The 25,651-nt window shown below is 44.8% G+C and overlaps 1 protein-coding gene across 1 annotated transcript in view; it reads left to right on the forward strand.

Annotated features, from left to right (window-relative positions):
• The window catches only part of LOC144826068 (astacin-like metalloendopeptidase), a 489,262-nt gene extending 470,204 nt beyond the window's left edge, over window positions 1-19,058 (forward strand). Inside the window, exon 13 of the mRNA XM_078684379.1 lies at window positions 18,729-19,058. Within this exon, the coding sequence (XP_078540505.1) occupies window positions 18,729-18,733 (5 nt within the window). The 3' untranslated portion in view covers window positions 18,734-19,058. The remainder of the gene's footprint in view (window positions 1-18,728) is intronic.
• Window positions 19,059-25,651: the final 6,593 nt, after the last annotated feature.

Consider the following 25,651-nt stretch of genomic DNA (forward strand, 5'->3'; position numbering starts at 1 on the left):
TCAAGACCGATGGACCTCTGCCGTGCATTATCTTGTGTGAGATGCAGAGGGTCTTAAAGATGATCCTTTGTTGCACTGGTAGCCAGTGCAAGCTTTTGAGGGCTGGTTTCGCTGAGCATTTTGACTCGGTCCCAGTTAGGATTCTGGCCGCCGCGTTTTGGGCGCATTGTAGTCTATGAATGACCGAGGCGGGGGCTCCCAGATAAAGGGCATTCCCATAGTCCAATCTTGAGTTTACTAGGCCCTGCATGAGCAGCTTCCTTGATTGGGGAGGGAGAAGATGGAGGATCTTCCTCGCTGTTTTAATGAGGCCAATGCATGTACCTGCAGTTTTCCTGGCCTGGGATTTGAAGTTAAGGTCTTGGTCTAGCCAGATACCAAGACTCTTAACTTCTGTTTTGGGAGGGGGATAGGGGCCCATGCAGTTTGGCCATTTGAGGGATGGCGGTAGATTGCGGGGGTTGCCCAGGAAGAGGATCTCGGACTTCTCCCCGTTGAGTTTCAGGCGAGATTCGCACATCCACTGGAAGATGTTTTCCAGGCAGGCTGCGAGGTTGTCTAGGCATTTACTAGATTGGTTGATGGACACCACTAGTTGTGTATCATCAGCATACATAACTGTTTTTATGCCGAATGGTGATGTGATGTCTTCTAGCGGGGACATGTATACGTTAAAAAGTGTGGGGCTCAGGGATGAGCCCTGGGGGACCCCACACTGAAGCGGGAGTACTTTTGAATGGGCCGTGCCATCAGACACTAGGAATGTTCTCCCTTCCAGGAAGAACTTGATCCAGGACAGGGCAGTACCGGACACCCCCACCATGCTTAGCCGATGGATAAGAATCGCATGGTCTACTGTGTCGAAGGCGGCACTCAGATCGAGGAGGATCACTGCCACTGATCCTCCTCGATCTATGATGGTTCTTGCCTCCTCGACCACGGCCAGTAGGGCAGTGTCTGTTCCCTGTCCTGGTCTGAACCCCGTCTGAGAGGGGCGCAAAAGTTTGTTGGACTCAAGGAAGAGAGACAATTGGTGGTTGACGATGCGCTCGGCCACTTTGCTGATGGCGGGGAGGAGGGAGATGGGTCTGAAGTTTGTTGGGTCCAGAGGGTCAAGGTGAGGTTTTTTTAAGAGTGCCCTAACAGTGGCTTTTTTCCAGTTATCTGGGACTATGCCCAGTGCCAGTGAGGTGTTGATGAGAGTGGTGATAGGGGGGACGATCGTATGAGCGACCAGTTTGAGTTTACTCGTAGGGGCTGGGTCAGAAGGAGCCCCACTCTTAACAGATTGCAGAGTGGACGAGCAAAGATCGATTGTAATCTGATCGAAGGTTTGCAGGCAGGGGGCAATTGGACCGGTGGGGGGAGTGGTGGGAGGCATGGGAGGGATGGATGGGGGGAGTGAATTAAGAATTTTAAGGATTTTTGTGGAGAAGAACTCAGCTAGCTGGTTGCATCTCGCGCCGGATGGATCTAGGTGGGGGGACTGGGGTTTTGGTCAAGAGACGAACTATGTGGTACGTTTCTTTGGCCGAGTTGGCAGCAGCAGAGATTTTTTTCTCGAAAAAGGAAGCCTGGGTGTCTTTTACACATGTCTTATATTGTCTGAGGGCGGTCCTATACTCGTTCTTGCTTTCGGTAGCCCAATCTCTTCTCCAGAGACGTTCGAGTCTTTTACATTGTTTTCTTAGTCCGCGCAGTTCCTGTGTGTACCAGGGGGACTTAGGAGTTCCCTTTTTTCTGGGGAGGGGTTTGACTGGAAGGATGTTATCAAGGGAATGATTAATCCAGTCGCAGAGTTGGGTGTCAGCTCTGGAAGGGTCTGGGTCAAGACTCGGGGTAGTAGAGATGAGAGCTTGAGTCCAAGCAGTTGTGTCCAGTCTATGCCACGGACGGGCTGGTTCTTGGGGGGGAACTTTGGCCAGTGATTCAGGAGGCAGTAGCAGCGTGAACGGGATAACGAAGTGGTCTGACCACGGAACCGGGAGGGGGGTACTCGCTACTAGGCTCGCCATGTTGGTAAAAACTGGGTCTAGTAGATGTCCCTTGGAGTGAGTGGGCAGATCATTTATCAAGCGGAGGTCAAGGGAGGCTAGGTCATTTTTTAAGTCTGCGGCGGTGTTTTCCAAGGGGTCATTGAAATGGAGGTTTAGATCTCCTAGGATCGTAAAATTAGGGAGTGCACATGAGAGAGAGGAGGTTGAGTCCAAGAGGGGTTTGCAGAAAAGTTTCTGCTGCCCAGGGGGACGATAGACTAGGATCCCTGATATAGTTGTGGATGGGGGCAGGTGGATGGAAAACAAGATGTTTTCGCAGTCCTGGATTGGGCTGTCCTTGAGATGACAGGTTAGGTAGTCACGATAAATGATCGCTAGTCCACCTCCGATTCCGGAGGGTCTGTCATGATGTTTGATGAGATAGCCCGGAGGCAGAGCATGCACCATGTCTGGGTTTGAGTTAGGGTTGATCCAAGTTTCAGTTAGGAAGAGGACCTCATACTCCGAGTTTAGCAGCATCATGTTAATTTCCGTTTGATGTTTGGGCAGTGATCTGCAGTTATGGAGGGCCATCTTGATCCGGCGTGGTTTGGGGGGGAGACGAGGTGTTAACCTGTAGGGGCAGAGTCGACAGCAAAATTGCCCAACCTTTAGTGGGGTCGTACTAAGGCAAGGAATGGGGATAGAATCCTTGATATTGAGGAGGGCTTCTCGGGTATACCTGAGAAGTGTGGGAGTGGCAGAGTCAGGGGCCCTGGGCCTCGGGCTCGGTCTGGCGCGGACGGGCGCAGAGGGGCTTGCCTTAGGCGCGCGCCTTCAGCATACCAACATGTATAACATTCCACCTATCATTGCCTGTAAATATATACCTCATGTAGTTGAAAAAGACAGCTTTTCTTGTCATTGGTAAACAGTTAAATATTAAAATATTTTATTTGATTGTGATTAAAAACACAAAGGACACCAACAAAACATTTCCACTTTGCAATTTCCAATATATAAAATAAATCTCCATAGTTAATAATGAAACCAAACTAAAAAGAAATTGGATTCCTTGAAATGTACTGCAAAAATATAAATATCGAGATTTAAAAAAAATCAACTCATAATTTAATTAGTACTTTTTGCACAAAAAAACCTAGAAAAAAAGTCTAGAACTGTATTATTGTCGGGAGTGCATAGACCTGTATGCTTTGAATACCATTCCTCAAAACATATTTTTTTTTAAACGGTATCAAAACTGTTTCAGTAGCGGACCTAAAAAACTATGTGTTATATCCGCCACATGTCTCACAATGTGGACACTTACAGTTGTACATTTTATTACCATATCATTTGCCAGTGTTTACGCAAAGTGTTAGACCATCAGTGCATAAGTGTAAAAATAAATTGCATGGATTGTATAGAAAGCTGGATGGAGGAGCATTATATACTTAGCCCTTACCAGGTAGGTTTTAGATCCAAGATGTCCACAATAGATCAGGTACTCAGGCTGCAACTTCTGTACTGGAAGACAATGTTCTTGGAGGGAGGCATCCTCTATCTGATCTTTGTGGACCTAAAATTGGCCTTTGACCTGGTCCCTAGGATCAAATTGTGGTCTATTTTATTAGATATTGGAGCCCCCTCTTACCTCTGTTACCAGATGAAGCGGCTCCACGAAAACAACTAGGCGTAAGTTAGTTACGGTAAAAATGGTGAACTTAATGATCCCATTCCAATAGACAAAGGGGTAAGACAAGGATGCGTCCTGCCCCGACCCTCTTTTGCCTATTTATCAATGGTCTGGTGGAAGTTCTGACTGCTGGGAGGGACACAGATGCCCCTAGACTGGCAAACAACAAGGTTCCGGCCCTGATGTTCTCCGATGATACCCTCTTATTATCCAAGTCCCCAATGGGAATACAGAGGACCTTGAATATTTTCCATCTATTTTGTAAAAATGCGGGTTTGGAGATAAACTGACTAAAAAGAAAATTTATGTTTTTTTAATGCAGGTAACACCATAGACCAAAACCTCTTTTAGATGGGAATCCATAGAGAAAGTGACTGTCTCTGACTACTTAGGCCTAACACTCACTGATAAAATGGAGTGGAACGCACAAATTAAGAAGGCTAGCCTAAAGCTGGCTCAGACAGTCGAGGGGTGGGGGGGTTGTGGGGGGTAAGCAAAGATGTCTAGGAAGTGCACCCATAAAATGGCCTGTCCAGCAGTGGAAATTTACAAGGCCCGGGGTAGGGGAGCGGCCTTGTATGGGCAGAAATCGGGGGCCATCGGCCATCTGATCCTCTCTCTAAGATTGAGAACTCGTTTATTAGGCAGCTATTAGGTCTCCCTAAAAGTACACCACTAACGCCACCCCGCTCGTACCTTGGGGTCAGCCCAATTGCGGTGGAAGCTGCCCTTAGGCCCCTTCTCTATTGGAGACGTCTCTGGAGTACTTGAGTCCTTTAGAGAAGAACTTAAGGAGGTGCTAAATATACAGAGAGCTGGGAAAATCCCATGGCTGTCCTATATTAAAAACACCTTGACTGCTATGAGGATGGGAAACCTATGGGCTATTGCTGAAGCAATTTGCACAATAACTCCCAAGAAGGCCTTGTCAAAGATTTTTAGAGAATTTAAACTCAACCAGATAAAGGCCAACCCTGGCTCTGGCATACTGACCCTATCTTTTTTAGAGGCCAAAGATCAATATAAGTTAGAACCTGTTTTTGATGTCATACAGACTCCCCTTGTTAAAAAACGGTACTTACAATTTAGGCACAGTGTATTACCACTGCATGCCTTTACAAATAAATGGAAAAACACTCTGACTCAGAGCTGTCTGGTCTGTGCAGATAATCCGGAGACGGATCGACATGTACTATTTGTCTGCCCGGCATACATGACGGTTAGATACCGATGGTTACAACAGGTATGCCAGAACCTTGGGACAAAGTATTGTGTGGAGGCCTATAGGCTCCTAAAATATGACACTAGTCTGCCCATTATGTATTCAGTCTCACAATATTTATTCTCTATGTGGTGTGTACGTCAATCTACATTAAAAGCTGGGTCTATTGGATAATTTTAGCTTTTTATTGTAAACAAAATTCATTAGTAATTCATAACTCCCTTTTTAAACGTTATAAAATGTGTATTCTTAAGTAGTACCTCTTTAATGTTACTATTCAGAATTATTTTTTTAAATACTGCAATGCACGTGCATTTTACTTCTGTAAGATTTATATGTATAAACTGTACTGTATTTTTTTCTTCTGTGCTTTTATGGCCATAAAGGCCGAAATAAAGAATTTTTTAATTGAATTGAAAATTGCATGTGAGCAGGGAAAACGCCAAGATGAGACAGGCGGTTAATGTAGATCTCAATGAACTGGGATTCCGGGTCTCTAGAATTATATAGTATTATCAGACGACCCAACTCAGATATCTGGTTGAGTGTAGAAGATCAGTCAGAGAAACACTGGTGCTTCAAAGACATGAAGGTGGCTGGCTCAAAATATGAAAAGTGCATTGGCTTGACCAAGAATACAGGCTCTATATGTCTCAGATTACAACGCCTGTGAGAGCGTGTGTAGGAGGCTGACTTAGGATATGCTGCACACTTATTTGAGTGAAGCACCTTGCACTAATCCACACAACCACTATGGTGATTTCAGTGGTCTAAGACATCCTTAGAAAGCTCTCTAAGTAGTAGGTGTGGATAGCAGCCTTCTATCTTATCCAGAAAATGTTAAGCAATATTTGTCAGATCTAATCATGTAGTGTAGGTTAACCAAAAAAGAATCACCAGTGTAGTTCTATTTATTACACAACACTCACTAAAACATTGTTATATCTCCTACATCAACACAAATACTAACAATTTTTCAATTGCAACTGGGTAAGTAAGCACAATACACAATGGCCTCCAGGGGGAGATCAACCATATACTAAAAAAAGTAGAATGTGGACCAGTAGACTCAGAAGAGCTGGGGACCCAAGAAACCACCCAAGGTAAGTACCCAAGAAGCCCACAGAGGCTGCGTGCAGAGTGGAAAAGTCACAGTTGCAGTTTTGAAGAAGGACCCTTCCCAGTGGACCCAAAAGAAACCCTGTGGAAGGCAGAAGGTTGGAAAGTCACCCTACCCCTGGCTACCCCAGGAACCAGGATACCCACATCAGGGAAGCCGGGTGCATAGGTGCAATGTGACATCAGAAACACAATGGAGGACTGCAGCAAAGATGCCACTGGCGAAGACTGTGCAAGAGTCCAGTGGAATCCAAGGGTGGAGTCTTGAACAGAAGAAACTGTAAGCAGAGGAGACAGAGTCTATGCCGCTCGGAGGTGACCAGGAGGCACGGAAGAGCAATGCCCAACGATGACGGACCGTTCAAAGGAGTTAACGTGACCTTGTTGCTACAGCTGCGATGAGCAGGGGCCACTGAGGAAGACCAGGAACTGTGCACAAGCAGTCCCACGTCGAACGTCAAGAACTAGGGGGTCGGTGTCTGGCAGGAGCACCAACAAGCCTTGGCCACTGCAACAGACGTGGAAAGCGAAGAAGGAGCAACGTTGGGAACAGCAAGGTCCAAGAGACTCACTACAAGCGGGGGAGTCAGAGCAGGCACCAAGCAAGCAGAGAAGCCCACTGAAGCAGGAAAGGCCCTCATTACGACCCACAGGGCAGAGTCACAGGAGACGCAAGAGGACCTCGAGCAGCTCACCAAGAAGTAAGGCCCACGGTGCATAGGATGCAGTGAAGATGCTGTTCTTAGCAGGAAGAGATGCTATAGACTGAAGGTTCTAGTAGCCCTAAGATCGTTGGAGTGAAGAGCCAACAGGCCTTTGCAATGGCAACTTGGCGCGGTGCACATGGGTTTGGTGTCAGCGGTTCCGACGAGGGATACTGGCCTCAAAATTGCAGAGAGGACCGTTCCAATCTCAAGGAAGTTGCTGAACTACCATCAGTGTTACTGAGTCTTTTGAAGTTTCTAGGACGTTAGGAGCAGTGGACTAGTCAGCTTTGTTGCGGTGCCTGTAGATGCTAGGATTTCACTCCTTCATTCCAAGAGAGATTACTACGGTGACCTTGATGCCCACAGGTCTATTGACGATCTTGGATGAAGCACAGACCGACGACAAAGAAGACTTGTAGAACAGCTAGACCAGGAGCTGCAGGAGTCTTCCATGATGTAGTCTCGATTCCAGGTCAAGTCCAGGGATCCAGACAGTCGAGGAGTGAGGTGGTTTCAGGCTTGAGTCTTGTCCCACGATGAATCTGAGGACCGACCCATAGTTAAGCTCTTTTATACCTTAAGAAGGGGGTGAGGAGGCCTCAGGGGTCCCTCCCATAGGAGGGGCTGGACAGAGGAAAGGATACTCCGATATCCTTCGTCAAGTTTCACGCTAGAGCTGGAGCCAAGGGCTCCCACATATGGTTTTTAGTAAAGTATGCAATGAGGGGACCAAATGTGCCCTTCAAAGCAGTCTGGTGGTGCTGGTAAGCACCCCCCAACTCTCCTTCAGCCCAATACACCAAGTTGTGCCTGGGAGGTGGTCCCACCTCCCTGTAACAGGAAACCTATTGTTCTACCTTCCCCTCTCAAGATCAGCTCAGTAGCAGGAACGCGGAAGTGTGTTTGGGGTCGGCAGCAGCACTAGCTTGCTGGCAGCCCCTGTAAGGCTGTTACCAGGAGTACTGGGGGTTCCCCGGAGGAGCCCCACACTGCAAAGAATCATACCTCCAACATCGGTAACTGTGTTGGGATATGATTCTAACATGTTTGCTACAAAAGTATGCCCAGGTTCGGAACAGCCACTATTTAGTTATCCACAGCGTACTGACCGATGGTCACTATATGTATCAAAATTGCTGACCACACTTACAAAGCATGGAGAATTGACTCCAGTGTTTGTAGGGGTGTCCTGCTCACGCAGTCACAGTTGGGTGGGATAATACATGGTGCAGCCCATGGGAGACCCCTAGTGTACCTATGCCCTGGGTACCTCAGTACCATATACTAGGGACTTAGAGGTACACCAGTAGCCAATTGTGGAGGTGCAGAAGTACTTCCATGCCAAATTTAAGACTGAAGCACAGTGACTGGAGTCCTGATTAGGAGGATCACAGTCATACTAGTCAAAAACACACTGACACCAGGCAAACGGTGGGGGTAGCCATGCTAGAAGGATCCTACCTTCCTACATACCCCCCGCACAAATGAAAAGAGATAAGACTCACCTTGCCCAGATGAGTCTTTAATTTCGAAGTAGCTATACAAGGAAGGTGCAACTGCACTGGTGAGCATACTTCCTGTATAGTGGCCACTGAGAAGTTCACTCCCCTGTAGGGTTTTGGATCCTGTCCAAAGTTTGCGGGGTCTACCTGTCAATTGTTTAAGCCAAGAGTGGGACTTTTGGGGTGTCTGAATAGGGAAGTGAGGCCCTAAAAGGGTTAGTGTTGCAAAGTCATCCTGTGCCCTGTGCACCCCCCAACTTTTTGCTGACTGGTATTTATAAGGTGGACCCTTAGCAAATGAGTTTTATATGCCTGTGTTAAGTGAAATTTCACATTTCACTCCCCACATTGTGATAAAGTGGTGCCCAAATTCGACTTTGATGCTAGGAGCACTGTGGAGGGAGGGTCTGCAATATTTCTACAGATTCAGAGCCCTTAAAGTCTCCCCTAGTTGTCCCATGGGGTGGGGTTCTGTAGATATAAGCAACTTACTTATAAAATATGTTTTTGTAAGTCCTGGTGCTGGAAAAATGGCTCTAGTAATTTTTCACGTTGCAAATCCCATGTCACATAGGTTAACATGGCAATAGGTTATTAACTAATAACTCCTGATAGGAGAATGATAGAACGTCCATTCAAAGACTTCCCAGAATGGTAGTGATAAATCCAACAATATGATATTGTCGAATTCCTCCCAAAATGTACAGACAAGAAGTCATAAGGCTTTCTTGTTTGGAAGTCCAGATTTAGCCTTCCAGTGGTCTGTCCTGATTGGTTTGAGTTAAGTGGATTAGCCAGGCTGCGTTGAAGAGGGGATAAAGAGCCCCTGGGTTTAACCAGCTCTTCTGGGAGGGCAGTGTGCTGTTCCACAGGAATGCCAGGGCAGGGGGAGGAGTTGTAAACCATGGTCTTTAAAGAGGAGGGAAGAAACCAGTGTCATTTACAACTCTAAACTTTTCACCTCACCCAGAGCTAGGCTTACAGAAAGGAATGCACAGATGCATGGGGGAAAGTCTATGGAAAGTAGCCATCCTAGCGGTGTGTTTAGCCAGCTCTTACGTTCCTGCTGGAAAATCAGCCATTATGAATTTGGAGGATTTGGTGCACTCTGGGACAAAATAATGCCACACTCTCAGGATGTGGTCATATCCTTGGGGAGTTGCCCTGCTCCCATTGGTCAGCAGTTACCTCCTGCTTGACCCAGAGAACTTGGAATAAGTATCTGAGAGGGGCAGAGTCTCTCAGATCTGCTGCTTGAAACGTAAGAGAATCAGAAGGGTCTGCGCTGGAGATTACTGATGTGCATTTCGAAAGGCCAGGACTCTGAGATTGTGCCTTTGTTTGCACCATTTTAAACTACAGCCCTACAGATCAAAGCTGCTTCAAAAGAACTAAAGAATGGACTCCCTGCAAGCTACATGTTAACAGAGCTCACCTGGACATCCCCACAAAGAATCCCCAGCCCGGAGTACCAGTGGATTTGTAAGGGTTTTGTTCAAGAGGATTGCGGAATTGAGGTTTCACACTTTCAAGGACCCTCTTGGAGATTCCAGAACCTTGGATTGTGTGTTGGATATTTTGGGACCTGCAAGAAGAACTTCACTGGACCCAGACTGCTGGAGGGGGCTTCATAATAGAGTGGTGAGAGATCCTCCAGAACATGAATGTGTCCCTGTCAGAGCAAACAAAATGACTAAAAGGGGCACTGTTGGTTTCTAAGCACTAGAAAGTGACTAATTTTTAAGAATTCATATCTCTGGTTCCCTACAGTGGATTATTTCATTTTGGTGTCATTTAGAAGATACAAATATTTCCTATTTTTATAAATTGGTGTTGGATTTTTATTTTGTGTTGTGTCCTAATTATTTACTTTATTGGTGTTTTTAAATACTTTACATACCTGTCTTTGAAGTTAAGCCTACCTGCTTGCAGCCACGTTACCAAGGGTTGAGCATAGGAATAATTTTGTAAGACCTATTCTGAGTCCCATACTGAGGTTAGTGGTCTTATTGACAGTGGCAGACACATTTTCCCCTACTAATAATCCACTTTCCAACAGTTGGTCTAAACTTCCTCAGAGCACCTGCCACAACAGAGGCCTTTCTCTCCATGGTTGACTTGTACTTATCTCTAAGAGTCCATTTAGGGGATGTCATGTGATAAGGGTAAGAGGGATCCCTCGGATTGCTGAGGGCTATTCACCTGGATAGTGGGCCCCTAATCTGTGGATCAGAGGATTACTCTTGGCAGTAGGCCCTGTGGGGTCCACTGACATCACTGGCATCTGCAGCACCTGGCAAGCTGAGGCTTAGGAGACAGTGGCGGGATACCTGCTCCAGACTGGGTACTTCAGTATAAGATTCCTCTGCCCTCAGTTGCTCTGCCAGGACAGGCCTGACCTCTGCTGGGGCAGTTTTTTCACAAGGGATAGGTTCAGTTACCTGACCCCACCTACAGCCTGAGGAGAGGAGGACTTTTCTTCCTCCTTTACACCCGCGGCCCGGGCAGGTAAGAGCAGTGAATGGTAGGGCAGGGTCGTTGGGTGGGGGGGAGGGAGAGGGTTGACAGACGACAATGAGGGGAAATTAATTATTTATTTAACCCAGCCCCCACCCCCCCGTTTTTACCTGCACGGGCTACAGCTGTTCTTTTGGGCTCTTTGTTGGAGTCGGGTGGGCCATTCTTTAAGGCTCCACTGCTCCAGGGTTTTTTTGTAGTTGGAATTGTGCACTTGGGATCACATCAATCTGCTCAGTGAGGCCTTACATCTCTAGAGGGGTCCTGAGTTCTACTTCAGCCCAAGCTGAAATCTCTAGATCATTGCTTGCCCAAAATGCAATCTACAGGCAGTTTGGGGGATACTGCACCCTTTTAGGACCAGTTACCGCTCCCCAGGGGAGATTGACTATGGCCATGGAGTGATTTGTTCTGACACCATCAGTGTTGGTCACCTTGTATATGTACCCAGGTAAAAACTGTAGTGGGATACATATGTTTTCCTGTCACCATGGTGACACTGGCCACTGTGTCCCTACAGGATACAGCTTTCTGACCATTGATCAGAGGCTCCCATATGTACTTGCCCAAGGTATTGGGCCTTACAGTAATAGTAGCAAAACCTGTGCCACCATCACATACTAAGGTGGCCTGTGTGGGGGATCTGGCTAGGCCAGAATCCATCTCAGTACCCCATGAGAACCCAACTAAATTATTGGGTGCACTATTACTACTTGGAGCACTACTACTCTAGGGGGTGTAGTAGTAGAAGTAGCAGTAGTGATATCCTTGTTGCTGGCCTTTGGGCAATTGGAATCCCTTGCCTTATGGTCTTTCTCTTTGCAGAGATAGCAATAGGGTTTCTTATCAGGGGAGGAAGAGGATTGGGACCCACCCCCAGAGGATGACTTTTGGGGACCATCAGAAGACTTCTCTTTAGATTTTAGGATCTTTCTTCTGGTCACCGCCTTCTTGAGACTTAGTCTTAACCCTGGTACAAACCCATCTGTCTGCATTCTTTCCCAATTCTTGGGGAGAGATCAATCAATTAATCAGTCAATCAATCAGGGATTTGTAGAGCGCACAAGGCGCTTGGGGGAGTGGGGGTTTGAACAGCTCCTGTCATTTGATAAGCCAGGTTTTGGAGCTCTTCCTGAATCTGGTCATCTGAAAAGCCAGATCTTCCTGAAGTAAGGGGCTTTGTCTGATAAGGGGCTTCGTCTGTTGCGGAGTGGGAGTTTGTTCCAGGTCTTGCCCGTGATATAGGAGAAGGATCTGCCTCCCGTTCTGGTTCTGTGGATGCAAGGAATTTCGGCCAAGTTTTGGAGGGCTTTGTAGGCATGTGTGAGCAGTTTGTAGGTCACTCTTTTTTTGATAGGGAGCCAGTGGCGGTCTCGTAGGTGCTGGGTCACGTGATCTTGTTGTGGGATGCGGAGGACAAGTCTGGCTGCGAGGTTCTGGAATTTATGGAGTCGAGATTTGTTGATTCCGGCATAGAGGTCGTTCCTGAAGTACAGCCTGCTGGTGATGAGTGTGTGGATGACGGTCTTCCTGGATTCAGGAAGATCTATTTGAAGGTCTTGCAGAATATGTGGAGGGTGTTGAAGAATGCGTAGCATATATGGTGTCTCTGTCGGATCATGGTGAGGGAGGAGTCGAGTCGGGGGATTTTGCTTAGGTTTCTGTGCGCTGCGTGGCATAGGCTTGTGTGATGTGGGTTTCAAGAAGGAGAAGTGGACACAAAGGTGGTCTGTCCATAAGGGTTGCGCAGTGCGACTGAATCGAATGTTGATTCCTCTGGCGAAGATTGGATCAAGGGTGTGTCCCGCCTTATGGGTGGGAGTGGTGATGAGTTTCTTTCCTCCGATGTTGGTGAGGTTGTCTAGGAGGGCGGTGTAGTTGGGGTCGCAGAAGTTTGAGGTGGAAATTTAGGTCTACAAGCAGTACATATTCCATGGAGGTGAAGCTGCGGGCGCGATGTGTTCTGCGATTTTGTTGGTGAATGGGCATGGGTTCCGGGAGGTCTGTAGGCGAGAGTTCCGCGTACAGTTGTTCTGGGGTTGACCTGGATCTGAAAGTGGATGTGTTCCATTAGGACATAGAGTTGCACAAGATGGAGGTTGTCAGTCGGAGGGAGCTTTTGAGGCCAATGGTGAGGCCTCCTCAGGGGTGGTTGGGGCAGTCTTTTCTCTGGATCTTGTACCCGGGATGGCAGTTGCAATGTCGGGTGCGGAGCTGGCGTTGGTTCAGGTTACTGTCAGGAAGGCAACATCGGGCGACATTGTGTTGAGGAAGTTCAAGATTTATATTGCATGTCTGTGCAGGGAGCATACGGTGAGGAGGATGCCGCTCAGGGGTTTGAGTGTGCTGGCGTCGGGTGGGTTGGAGGCGGCTGTTGGTGTCCGGAGGTGGGTGAAGATGTGGCGGCAGGAGAATGGGCTTTGGGTGATGCTTGGCGTCGAGAGCTGGCTGCCGCTTCTGCGGTTGTGTGAGTGGAGAGTTGCTGAGTCGTAGCGGCGGAAGGTCGGAGGGCAGATGGGCATTGACATGGTCATTGGCGCACCAGCAGTGTGCCCGCAGTGGCTATTAAGTAGGGGTTAGGGGAGTGTGAGCAGCTGGGAGGCCGGAGCGGGAACACGCAGAGGGGAGAGAGGCTGCGGGGGCAGTAGTGGTGGGAAAAGGGAGCGAAGGCAAAACAGGAAAATAAAAAAGAAATAGTGAAAACAGTAACAGAACAGAACAGAAAAACGGCACAGACAGACTAAAAATGGAACGGACAGACAAATGGCACAATTAGACGAAAAAACAGAAAAAGCAACAGGCTGGCAGAGCAGACCAGCGGAAGAGCAAGACTCTCCCACTGGACCACCAGGGATGAGGAACAGACAGGAGCCTGCGGGTGGAAAAGGGCCTCGAACAACTAACTGAACCAGAGAGGTACCGGGGCAGAGATGCAACGACGGAGCTGCGCAAGGGCAGAGTAGCATCCCTGACCAGTAGGTCTAATGTCTTGCTCTCTCAGATCAAAGTCTACCAGGTACTGGTGCAGTTGCTGATTTGGATAATTATTAAGGATCTGCTCCCTCACTTGCAAATTGTACAATCCTGTGTAATCATGCATATTACTTCCACGAAGCCAGCCTTCCAGAGCCTTAATAGCACTGTCTACAAAGTCAACCCAGTCTTAGTTGTGAGCCCCTTCTGTGTGTCCCTGAACGTATCCTTGTTTTGCTCAGTGGTTAAACCAAACCCATCTTTCAGGGTACTCTTCAAGACTACATAGTTGTTAGCATCTTCCTCTCTGACAGTTAAGTGTGTCAAACATAAACCCGGGCTACTGGAGGCAGAGAAATACCATTATCAAATTACACACAAGTCCATAATGCCAAAAGTAGACCGTTGGTTAGATGAGCATTAACAGTCTTCGAAAAATGGCTCATCATGAGGAGGATGAGAAGAAGTTTGTCTCCGACATTAACAAACATCATATGCTCATACCGACTGAGGGGAGGACTCCAGGACAGAAGAATGGAAAAGGCATGCACTGACACGGAACTGGAAGAGCTATTTCAAAGTATCCACTTGATGTCTGAATGTATGCTGACATATTAACATATCACCATCTTTACTGTTGTTTCCTGCAGGCGACAACAGTAAAGATAGGGATATGTTGATACAAAAGTTCAAAATTACATACATAGGCCCGCAAAGAGTATACTTGCTGATGATGCCTGAAGCTGCCGAGATACCGGCCAGGAATTTTTAGATGCTGTCTTGCTTTTCCCTCAAAAATACCACTCCCTCACGTTGGCCCAAACACGACAAAGCAGGAGACATAAAACACAACAACACCTAGAAAGGGGATTCACTTTATTAATGTGAAACACATCAAAGACTCTCTATTTAGAATGAGGCTTGGGGTTTTATTTTTTTCAATGCTCTCTAACAGAAAGGTTTCCCCAGATGTCAAATGAACAAAAGTCAAATGTATACCGTGATATATATATTTATATGCAAGCAATAATAATACACTTGGTTAATGCAACAGTTAAATGCATGAATAAAAATAATGAATAAACAAGCTGCAAATAATACTGGATGTCCTGCAAGAAATCAGAAAGATATATACACTAAATACATCAAATGATTACTTTGGATGTGCACTCTGACTCACTCGCACATCACAAAGAAAACACCTCAATTGATCATAGCCACTGGCCACACTTCACAATGGCACAAATCAAGAATGAAACACTTTACCTGGTGCAACCTTCAGCCTGGCTCACTCCCGACTGGGGAATTAACAGCTAAAGCTAGGAGACTCAGCAACCAGATGCTTGCACTGAAGGTGTGTCCACCGTTTAGGCTCCAACAATTATGGTTTCTAAGTCAACAACCCTCAGCTTCATAGTCTCAAAACACACTAGAAGGTTTGAGAGTCTTTCCTTCCGCTCCAAGGAAACTTACCGGAATTGGCCACCTTCCATGCCAGTATTCCAGGGCAAAAGGAGTTCCTATGTTCCCGCTACCTTCTCACATGTTCCACCTTTTATCCTAACGAAGCTTATGAAAGCCTTTGGTACATTAAACAAGCACTTTTCCAAAAACAAAACAACATTAAACGTGATTAACCCAAACAATTTGCAAATACTCTGGGGGGCGGTCTGTGCGCGCAGAAAAGCTCAAGCAAAGCAGAGTCAGAATTCAGGATGACATGAGGCCATGTCAAAGCCAATAGTAAGAGCTTTATGATATTTCCCAATGTACAACACAATGCACATTTGTGCACCACTGCCTACAGCATCACACACTTCATCTCTCAGTGTACAACATAATGCACATGTGTGCACCACTGCTCATAACACTGCACTTCGAGACCAAAAATTACATTCCACGCCACTCTCTCTCTCTCTCATGCTTTCAAATCCACACACTTATTGTTTTTGGCAAGCTGTTCTACTCTGTCACCTCCCACTTTAAGACTGCAAGATTACATGAAAGAGACCATCAAGGGAAAAAGGCATATGCAGGACATCGTATATTCATGCTGGGGTAAAGTAAAACACCAAAAGTATATTAAAATGATGGAATCAAAGGTCATCACGTGGTTTCAAACCATAAGAGGGCCTGTAGCACTACAGATGCCAAGGACAAAATGTTTGGAACTATTATCCCCAGACTGACAGCATAGACAATATTGGGCCTAAAGATAGTGATATGTTGATACAACAGTGCAAAATTACATATATGGGCCGGCACAAAGTGGACGCTTGCTGCTAAGGCTGGTGTTGCATAGGTACCTTAATTCATCTATTCAGGAATGCTTGGAGCTGCAAAGATACTGTTCAGGCATCTTAGATGCCAAGGACAAAATGTTTGGAACGATTATCCCCAGACTAACAGCAGACGTGATACTGGGCCTACATTTCCTTTACTCTTTCGTAGAGGTAAACACATGGTGCTTGCTTCATGCTCTGCTATACAGGACATTATGACCCTCTTGTAAAGGACCAACTGGCAATAAAGACTCTGGGATGTTGTGGAGATGGAGAAAATGTCGCTACAATGGATTGGAGAAACAGTTATTATCTAATTAGGTACCCTATTTTATTTAACAATGCTTTATTATGAAAAAGATAACATCACTTGCATTCCAGATAAAACAGCAATCAAGATTACAGTAGGCATAGACAGTGCCATATATTAATATCGTGGGAAATGAGGAAAAATATGAAATAATTTGGGAAGGAAGAAAAGGAAGGGGTGTGGATGCGAGAAGAACACCTGAACAAGTTGTGTTTCACAATGGAGCGTCATATTTGAATTATAATAAATAACTGTCCGTAGCGGTGCCTCAACAAAAGCTAAGAGGAGAATCCTCAAGACAGAAGGTCTGGTTCATAAACTGTACTTTGTAGTACATTTTTAGTACAACAAAAGATACTACAAATTGCAATACACAAACTGTGTGAAGTTTTACACCTCTGCAATGCCTATACTTATGCATGAAGAGTTTTTCGCCCTGACTGCAGAGTGTCCGCACATGTAAGTAAAGGTTTTAGCAGTAAACGTGGGAAGGACACAGGAGAGTGGTACGAAAAGGGGAAGACTTACTCCAAATGGCGATGGGATCATGGAGGAGTAAGATAAGTTTAGGGATGGTCAGGATGGTGTTTAGAGAGGGACATCACCATCTACGAGAGTAAGCCAATTGCTCCACTCTAGGGCTGGAAACATGTAACTCATACGTTTGTTGCAAGTTTACACTCTGAGTTAGTGGATATTGAATGTAGTAAAGTTACTCTAAAATGTAAACTTACTCAAAAGTTTAAGTTGGCTTTGTGAATCAGGCCCGGAGTGGCTGTGTTATAAACATCTCACAACACTGAAGCAAATTTGTGGGGAGAGCTGCAGGAGCAGCATAGCTTCCCCCCAAAAGAAGTGCATGAGTCCAACGCTAAGTTGGGTGGGACTCTAAAAAGATAACCCTCCAAAAGTTTTACCTTGTTTCAAAGCCTTCTTCTGCTGGAACTTTTGTTCTTCAGCACCTGAACAATGCGTCCTCTGGCGGCAAAGAGAATGACTGCACCCAGTTGTGGCCTGAAAGTGGTTAATATGAGTTTTCATATTCACATACATCCTCTAGGGGTGCCTTACGTCCTGCGTTTGTGGTGCTGTGTCACGAACGATGGAGATGGAATAGGAAGTACTACACCACCTGGTTTTATTTTTTCTATTTATGAAGACATCTGATATGGGAGAACATCTTATGCAATGTTGGGATAACTGACTCATGAATTGTACAACTGCAATGAAGTCCTAAGGGGTGAACGCGTTGGCTCGCATTTATTTGATTAAAAAAATCAATAAAGTTGGATTTGAACACATATGCAAGCCTTCCAAAAACTGATTTCAATTGATATAACTCCATTGGATATATTAAAGAACATTGTGATACATGGAACTTTTCCAGTGCTCAAACTGAGTGATACTTGTATGACTTTGCAACCTCCTTTTTCAGCTGTTGTACTAATGTTGAAATCGAGTGTGGCTCCTAAGCAGCAGGGTTATGAAAAGTTGAGCGGAACAGTCTATATAGCAGAATAATAATACACCAGTGCGACAATAGATGGTCCACTATGATGATGTTAAGTTTCTTACTTGGCATTTGCAAAGTTCCGGTCCAGTACTATTTCTTTTTCTAAATCTGCCATTTACTTCATCTATTTTCAATGTTGTGTCAATGCCCAGGACTATCCAATATCTTGAACACTGATTGGAGATGAAGCTAAAGTCTTCTTGACAGTTAAGATCATCACTGAAAATTACAGGTGTCTTTCTGATTTGTAAGCGTAAGCATTGTATCTTTTAGATAGCCTGTCATCAAATGTTCATGTAACTGTTATGCATATTTTTTTCTTTTTAATGTTTGCGTTTGTCAATTGGTTTGAAGGGCAGAGTTTTGACTAACTACTATTGACTCCAAAAAAGAGGAATTATTCAATAGTTTATATATGAATTCGTCTGTGTAGGACCTTGTAGGCTTCTTGTCCTGACATTGCATATGAGAGAACCCACCAGAAATCCAGGAGCTGCGCGAATTTTACTGTAGTTTTAAAAAAATTTCGAACAGTGTCTGACTCCTTGCTGGAGCAGGTCTGTGCCTCAACAAGGAGCCAGACACAGTTTTTTAATTAGACTACGTAAAAAATCTAAGCAGAATCTAACACCTTTCAGGGTCACAAACGTGTATTTCTGTGCCCTAGAGAGAAGCCATACATCTTTGAATGTTTCAGTATTACGTATAAATGGCAACCGTACCTAATAAAATATTATGTGAAGAAAAGAGCGTGGGAAATTCAGATTTGAATATCATTTATTGGAAACATCAGATCCCCGAATTTTTGTATTTTTTTCTAAGCAATGATATGTGCATCCTTATAAGTACATTTTGATTTCCAGTAACACATTGCATGCTCATATGGTATTCTCTCCTTTCTTGTCATACAGTGTAACATCGTCGTCAAAGGCCCAGAGATGCTGTCTGATTCTCTGTCACGTTAACAGCAAACAGGCTCCTCATCGACTTTGTTGACAGCTGTCTATCAATGAACCTGTAAAATTGATCATCCTGGTATGAGAACGTGTTCTTGGGTCATCAGAGGACACTATCTGAAGTTGAGTCGTTAAAATGTCTCCCCCCCGTGGTAAATCTCAATGGTTAAGGACTACCCCTACAAGAAGACTTTCGCGACAGTGGACTTTTTTCTTTGCTCATCCTAGGATAACCCTACCCTAAAGGTTAGCCATTGTCTACGTAGGCAATTTATAACCTTTTTTTAAAAATAAATAGTAAAGAGATGACCAAGCCTCTGAACCATTCAGTGTCAACAAATGAGTCAAATGAAATACTCACAGCTGGCATCCTTGAACAAACCCTCTATTGTGCCAAAAGGAATACCGCCTTCACCAACAGAACTGGAGAAAGTTATTGCTGAATCCATGAAGCCAAAGATACCAGTTGTTGTCCAGGTCCCATCAAGTAACTTTTCATTCTCACTCCCGCCTTTAAAACGTTTAGAAGGAGCTGTCATCAACCAAAATCAATCTCATCTATGGAAAACACCTTTCCAGGCCAGGTTTCAAACACTGAGTGGATCTGAACCCACAGAAATGTATAATGTGGAGAGCTCAGCGTTCTGCACTGTCACATGTCACCCTTGATGTGCAACTACATCTGTTTATATCCTGAATTATCCAGCTGATACATGTAGCATTTTGTACCTGAACTCACCTTCTCTTAATTAGGCTTAGCAAACGTCATTCCTTCGTTCATCCTCCAGCACATCTGGGATTGTTCCTTGGGACCCTAGTCGGAAAGGCTAAGCCTCCTCGCAGACTCCTATCTCTCGATGGCTCAGAAGGTTGCTGTGACAGTAAATAATGGATTCTTTAATGTACAAGTCACTTCAAAAAGTTTCAATGACTTAAAGAATACATACCAAAAATATACCATGCATAGACATGTTTTTCTGTGGAAGATACATTCATAATTCTCTCTTTGTATGTGCAATTGGGTCCTAATTAAGTCAGCCCATATCCTAATAAAAACGAGAACAGCAATTCGAAAGACTAAAAATGATAGTAAGTAGCAAGTCCTACAGTCAGACGTTACTGAGAAAAACAAAGTATCTTTAACCATTAAATTATTTCTTGGGTGGCACAAGGACTGTTTATACTACATTTGTTTCATAATATTTTTTTTTATTATGCTAGTGTCACAAGAGGAAAGGCATCTCTATTCCCATTCTGATGAAATCTGCTATGCTTATCTTCGTCCTCATCATCTTTTTAAGGCTGGCTAAAACCCTGCTGGTGTGATGCCTCATTATTAGGCCCATCCTTTTTGCATCCTAAAGAAGACGCTCATATGCAATATCTATTCTCGTATGTGTACCTCAGTGGCACTTTACAAATGTGTATGGTTAGTTTGAGCAAACTTTCTTACGGTCAGGCCTGCACATTATTTAAAGATAAGAGATAATCAAAAAGAACAACAACATCAACATTCTTTTGCAGACAACCATGAGTAACGTGCACGGCTCTTGTTGGCAGCTAATAGTTCAGAAAGATGTTGCTACTGAGGTGCATATATAAAAATTGGGATGCCGAGCATACTCCTCAGGTGACCATCCTGACCCAGTCAGAACTGGTCGCTCCTCTCGCAGCTCGTCCCTCCTGTGCCAGCTATCTGTGCATGCGTAAAAACTTGGCTATTTTATAAATAACGAACCCCCCCCCCCCTCAAGCGCCTTGAGACCCTCCGGGTGAGTAGTGCGCTATACAAATTCTTTACTTAATTACTTACTTACTCAGGGTGTGTAGAGAGAGTTTAACTGATAAAGAGGCAGAACTCCAGCAGTTAATTTCATCCTAAAAATGTGATTGAGAGGAGGGTGAAAACACCACTGTTTCATTATGGAAGGAATAAAGTTCCCTTTCCTCTGGTGGTACTAGTATAATCTTCCAAAGAAGGCAATGATAAAACTAAGGAACAAGTAAGAATACTTATGGAGCCCTTTGCCTCTCAAGAAATGAATTGTTCATAGTTCTGTTTCTGTTTCTAGTGACAACAAAAACTAATCTTAAATATCAATCTGCAACAGTAAGTTAGAATAGTTCATCTATACTCCATTACTTTGGTGATACTGTGACAGTTGCTATCTTGCAGTGTATATGTTGCAGGTTGAGATCTTTATATTTGTGTTTCACCATATAACCTTCCAGGCAACACTTGCACTGTTATAGACATAGTTTGATTATGCCATTAGAGTCCAAAATGTGGCACTCATTGCAGTTATCGAAATAGTAAACTAGTCCTGGAGACTCTTAATGCTTTTCTGGCATACCAATGTATTCATTTCAAAACTTTACAACCAGTACACCATGTATATCTTGAAACTGGGCTTCCAGGTGTAGGATCCAGAACATCCAAGAGTACATCACAAACTACATGTTGTGTTTGCGGTCAGCCTGCATTGTTAAAGTGCCACATTTTCACCAAACTAGAATGGGTGACCAAAACTTTTATAGCTTCCATCCAACTCGCAAACAGTATTAATTCAACCTAAGACTATACACTGACCTTTTTCCATGTTATGAAGAACTGAAAGCCTGGCAATTTGATCAATAAACATGTTCCCGGGTGTCACCTCAAACCAGTTTAATAAGCCAAGTAGGTTCCAAAACCCCAAAAATAAAGCAACCTTCATAGAGCCTTTCACGCCTCTCCATTCCAAATCCACCACAACCATAGAATGGAGTTTGGTAGTGCTATCTGCATAGGTAACCTGGTAAACCTCCCGAGGCACCAGCTTATCCAGGCCCATAGCTATACTAGCCTGTGTCTATGATAACCTCCACCTTACCCCCATTAACTTTAGGCCAGTGCCTGTACTTATCCATGTTTGGAGGTAAGGCAGCAAGGATTGCAATATTCACCTTACCCAGGGACAGTAAGGTTGGCTCAACCACCTGCCTACCCATCTCTGGGGAGGCACTCTTCACCCCCACACTAACACTGGCAATCCCTGGGAATGGGCCTTAGAGGCGAGCTTCTTAGAGCAGACAGCATCTCCCTTTTTGTGCCCTGGCTGGTTACAGTCAAAGCACTTACTCTTGAGGGATCAAATAATCTACCATTCTTTCCCTGATACTCCCTCCCTTTGAATTTAAGTTGACTTTTTTGTGGTCTTTGGGGGACTCCTTTTGTTGTTGACCTTCTGTTACCTGGGCTTTACCCTGGGGGTACCTGTCCTTTCTTCTGGTCACCCCCTTGGTGCTGTGTGTAAACCAGAGTTCTCGCCCACTCATCAGCTGCCTTGACTAGGTCTTTAAGACTATACAGCTTTGAGTTCACTAGGTACTGGTGGAACTTCTCTTCAGCACAATAAGTCCAAATGTGTTCTCTCAAATACAAATCATACAATCCCTCATGTGTGTCAACATTGTTACCAACAATTCATCCTTCCAGTGCCGTTTGTGAGATGGCCAAAAAGTCTACCCATGATGTTGTGCTCACTTTCAGGGTGTCTCTGAAATTCACTGTGTACTGCTCTGGGGTTAAACCATATTTCTCAACTAAGCATGCAGTCATTCGCTGGTATGATTCTGAATCCTCCCCCCTCAGGTTTATGAGCCTACTCCTCCCAGCTACTGGAATCAACTCCCACAGAAGTGCACTCTGATACTTAAAATGGACCCTACTCAACCTAAGGGCTCTCTCAAAGTCTGCTTGCCGCTTATCAATATCATCCCCCTCTTTGTACTTGGGTACTATACCCTTGGGAAGTCTGGGCTTATATCAACCCCTGGGCATCTCTAGCTCTTCATCATTTTTGTGGCCATCATTTCTTTTTATCGACTACTCCCTCTTCCACTTCTCCTCAGCCAATTCCAGTTTCCTCTGCTCCAAAACTATCAAAGCTAATTGGCCCTCCAGCTGTCTCTCAACAAGGGACAATGGTGGTTCCTGAGTAGGAGACACTCCCCCCCCCACTCCCCCTATCTGGAATCATATGACTAACACTGTAAAAAATAGAAGAGGCACCATCCTCACTGCCCACGTGGGTGAGGTTGGGGGAGAACACCCTTCAGCCCCCTCGAATTTCCTCAGCTACACCAGCCCAGGCCATAATCCACTTAAGCAAGCCTGCCTTCCTAATCTTGTTGGAAGCAGGCAGCCCCCTAAGCCTACACTGTATCCTAAGCTCAGCCATCCTGAAATTAGACAGTGTAACCAGGTCTAGGTCCATGGTTCCCTAGTTTTGGGTGACAACAACTATTAACACAGACTTGGATCAACTTCGGAAATATCAAAACAGTGGATTAAAACAGTTTAGTCCAAATTCCAAAAATCAAATTCAAACGTTTTGTTCTAAGGCAATTTAAAGGCTTTTTAAAATCTTAATTCACTTTACTGAAAGATGTACTTTTTAAACACAAGTCCTCATCCACGCTGCTGAAGACCAAATGTTGAAAAGTGGATTATTTAGTAATGGCAAATATATATCTCCCACTGGCAATAAGATCACTAACGCAATATAGGGCTCAGTATAGGTCTTCAAAAATTAATCCCAGGCTCAACCTTTGGTAGCTTGGCTGCGAGCAGACAGGCTTAACTTGAAAGCAATTAAAAACACCAGTTCAGAAAATATTTAAGACACAATACAAAATAAAACTCCAACATCAATTTATAAAAATAGGAAATATTTTTATCTTTAAAATGATACCAAAGAAAAAAAATTCAATGTAGGGAACCAGAGATATGAATTCTTAAAGATTTAGCACTATATAGCACATAGAAACATATAGCACCTATTGGGACATCTGGTCGGGGTATACGAGACAAAGTCCAGGTTTCAGGCTGACCGCAATGGAGCCCTGCGCAGCAACCCCTCGCAGTAGGTTTCAGTCAAGGATTTTACCTTCAGACTTCCCGGGTTATGAAGCTCTCAGCCAGTCCGGATTCGGTGAGAGTTTGCTGTTTTGCCTTGCGACGAGCTCACGCTCAAACTTGTGAAAGTCTTACCTCCGGAGCTTTCCAGTGGGACAAACCAGAGATCCAGACTAGCTTGCGGTTTAAGTTGAGTGTCTTGACTCTTGCTGTTGGTCCGGGTCACCTATTTTACGTTCGGACTCAGAAACTTTTATGGAAATTTTTTTGGTGGGGTCCCTACAAGCTCTTCACCAGGCCAGAGTGGGTGAAGGTTAGCTGGCTTAGATTTCAGCATACTCCTGGTCAATCTCTGACCTCCAGAGCAGGACGAACCTGGACGGCAGGCCGACTTGCAGTTGAGGGTCGCCGGCTTAGCTGGCTAGGTCGAGTCGGTCCACTTATGGAGCTTTATTTCAAAGTTGCTTCAAAGTTCTCCAAACTTCTAAAACTTATTCCTAAAATACCTCAGAGGGTCCCATAGTGCCCAAAACGTACTCCAAGGATCTGGAAGTTCCTAGAAGATCCCACAATCGACTTAGACAAAACCCTTACAAATCCATTGGTGGTACTCCAGGCGGGGGATTCTTGGTGGTGATGATCCAGGTGAGCTCTGTTAACCTGTAGCTTGCAGCGGGTCCACTCTTTAGTCCTTTTGAAGCAGTTCTGATCCACAGGGCTGTAGTTCCAGATTGTGAAGTCGGCGCAGTCAGTCAGAGTGCAGAGCTAGTAGGTGCAAATCAAACTCCCATCATGTCGCTCTTCTTCTTCCTTAAGTTTGAAGCCGCAGATCTGAGAGGATCTGCCCCTCTCAGATGCTCATTCCGACTGGCAATGTGTGGAAGAATATCCTGACTGCAGTGCTTTTGAACACAACTGCACAACTTAAGGATGCGTTACAGGACTCACTACCTACTTGGGCTAATGACCCAGAAACGGTTATTGAGCAATACCAAACATGGGTGAGCCAGGCAGCTAACAAGCTGGTACCAGTAAAAAGATTGTCCAGGAATAGAAGCTCCCCTTCAGCACCTTGGTATACTGAGGAGCTGAAAAAACTTAAACAGCAATGCAGAAATAAAGAAAGAATCTGGAGGAAAAAATACGATAATGAAAACAGGAAAGTGTATAAGGAATCTTTATCCCAATATAAACTTCTGATCACAGAAACAAAAAAAAGGTATTACACAGAGCAAATTGAAAATGCAAAAAATTCAAATAAAAAGCTCTTTGAAATAACTAAACATCTGGCGGGATGTGCCCCAGACCTTAATCCCCCTTGTTCACAAACTTTCTGTGACTCTTTGGCAGCTTTCTTTTTCACCAAGGTGAATGACATCTTTTCAGCATTCAATCTTGGAGTTAACCATGGCAATGAAAAAGTAAATACACCTTCATTAAGCAATAACCTCTCTTGTTTTGCAGAGGTAACGGAGGATCAAATCCAGAACATTGTTAAAACAATCAAATCTGGATCGGCCCTGGACCCCTGTCCTTTGAACACCCTTCGTCTGCTAATGGACACTATGATCCCAGTCATTACCCAGATATGTAACCTAATGTTCCGTACAGGTATCTTCCCTAACTATCTAAAAAAGACCTTATTAAAACCGCTCTTGAAGAAGCCTGGTTTAGATAAAACTGAACTGAAAAATTATAGGCCTATAGCAAACCTTCCATTCGTTGCTAAGATAGTTGAGAAAGCCATGAATGTCCAACTTGCGGAATACATCGAGCAATATCATCTGCTCGATGAAACACAATTTGGATTCCGCAAGTCTCATGGAACGGAGACTGCGCTCATTAAGGCGGCGGATGATATTCGACTAATCAGAGACCAGGGTGGCACCGCACTACTAGTTCTCTTAGATCTGTCGGCCGCCTTCGACACGGTTGACCATAAGATCTTAGTCAACCGTGTCGAAAAAATGGGCGTGCA

Source organism: Lissotriton helveticus, chromosome 3_2 (assembly GCF_964261635.1).
Source record: "Lissotriton helveticus chromosome 3_2, aLisHel1.1, whole genome shotgun sequence".
NCBI classification, from domain to species: domain Eukaryota; kingdom Metazoa; phylum Chordata; class Amphibia; order Caudata; family Salamandridae; genus Lissotriton; species Lissotriton helveticus.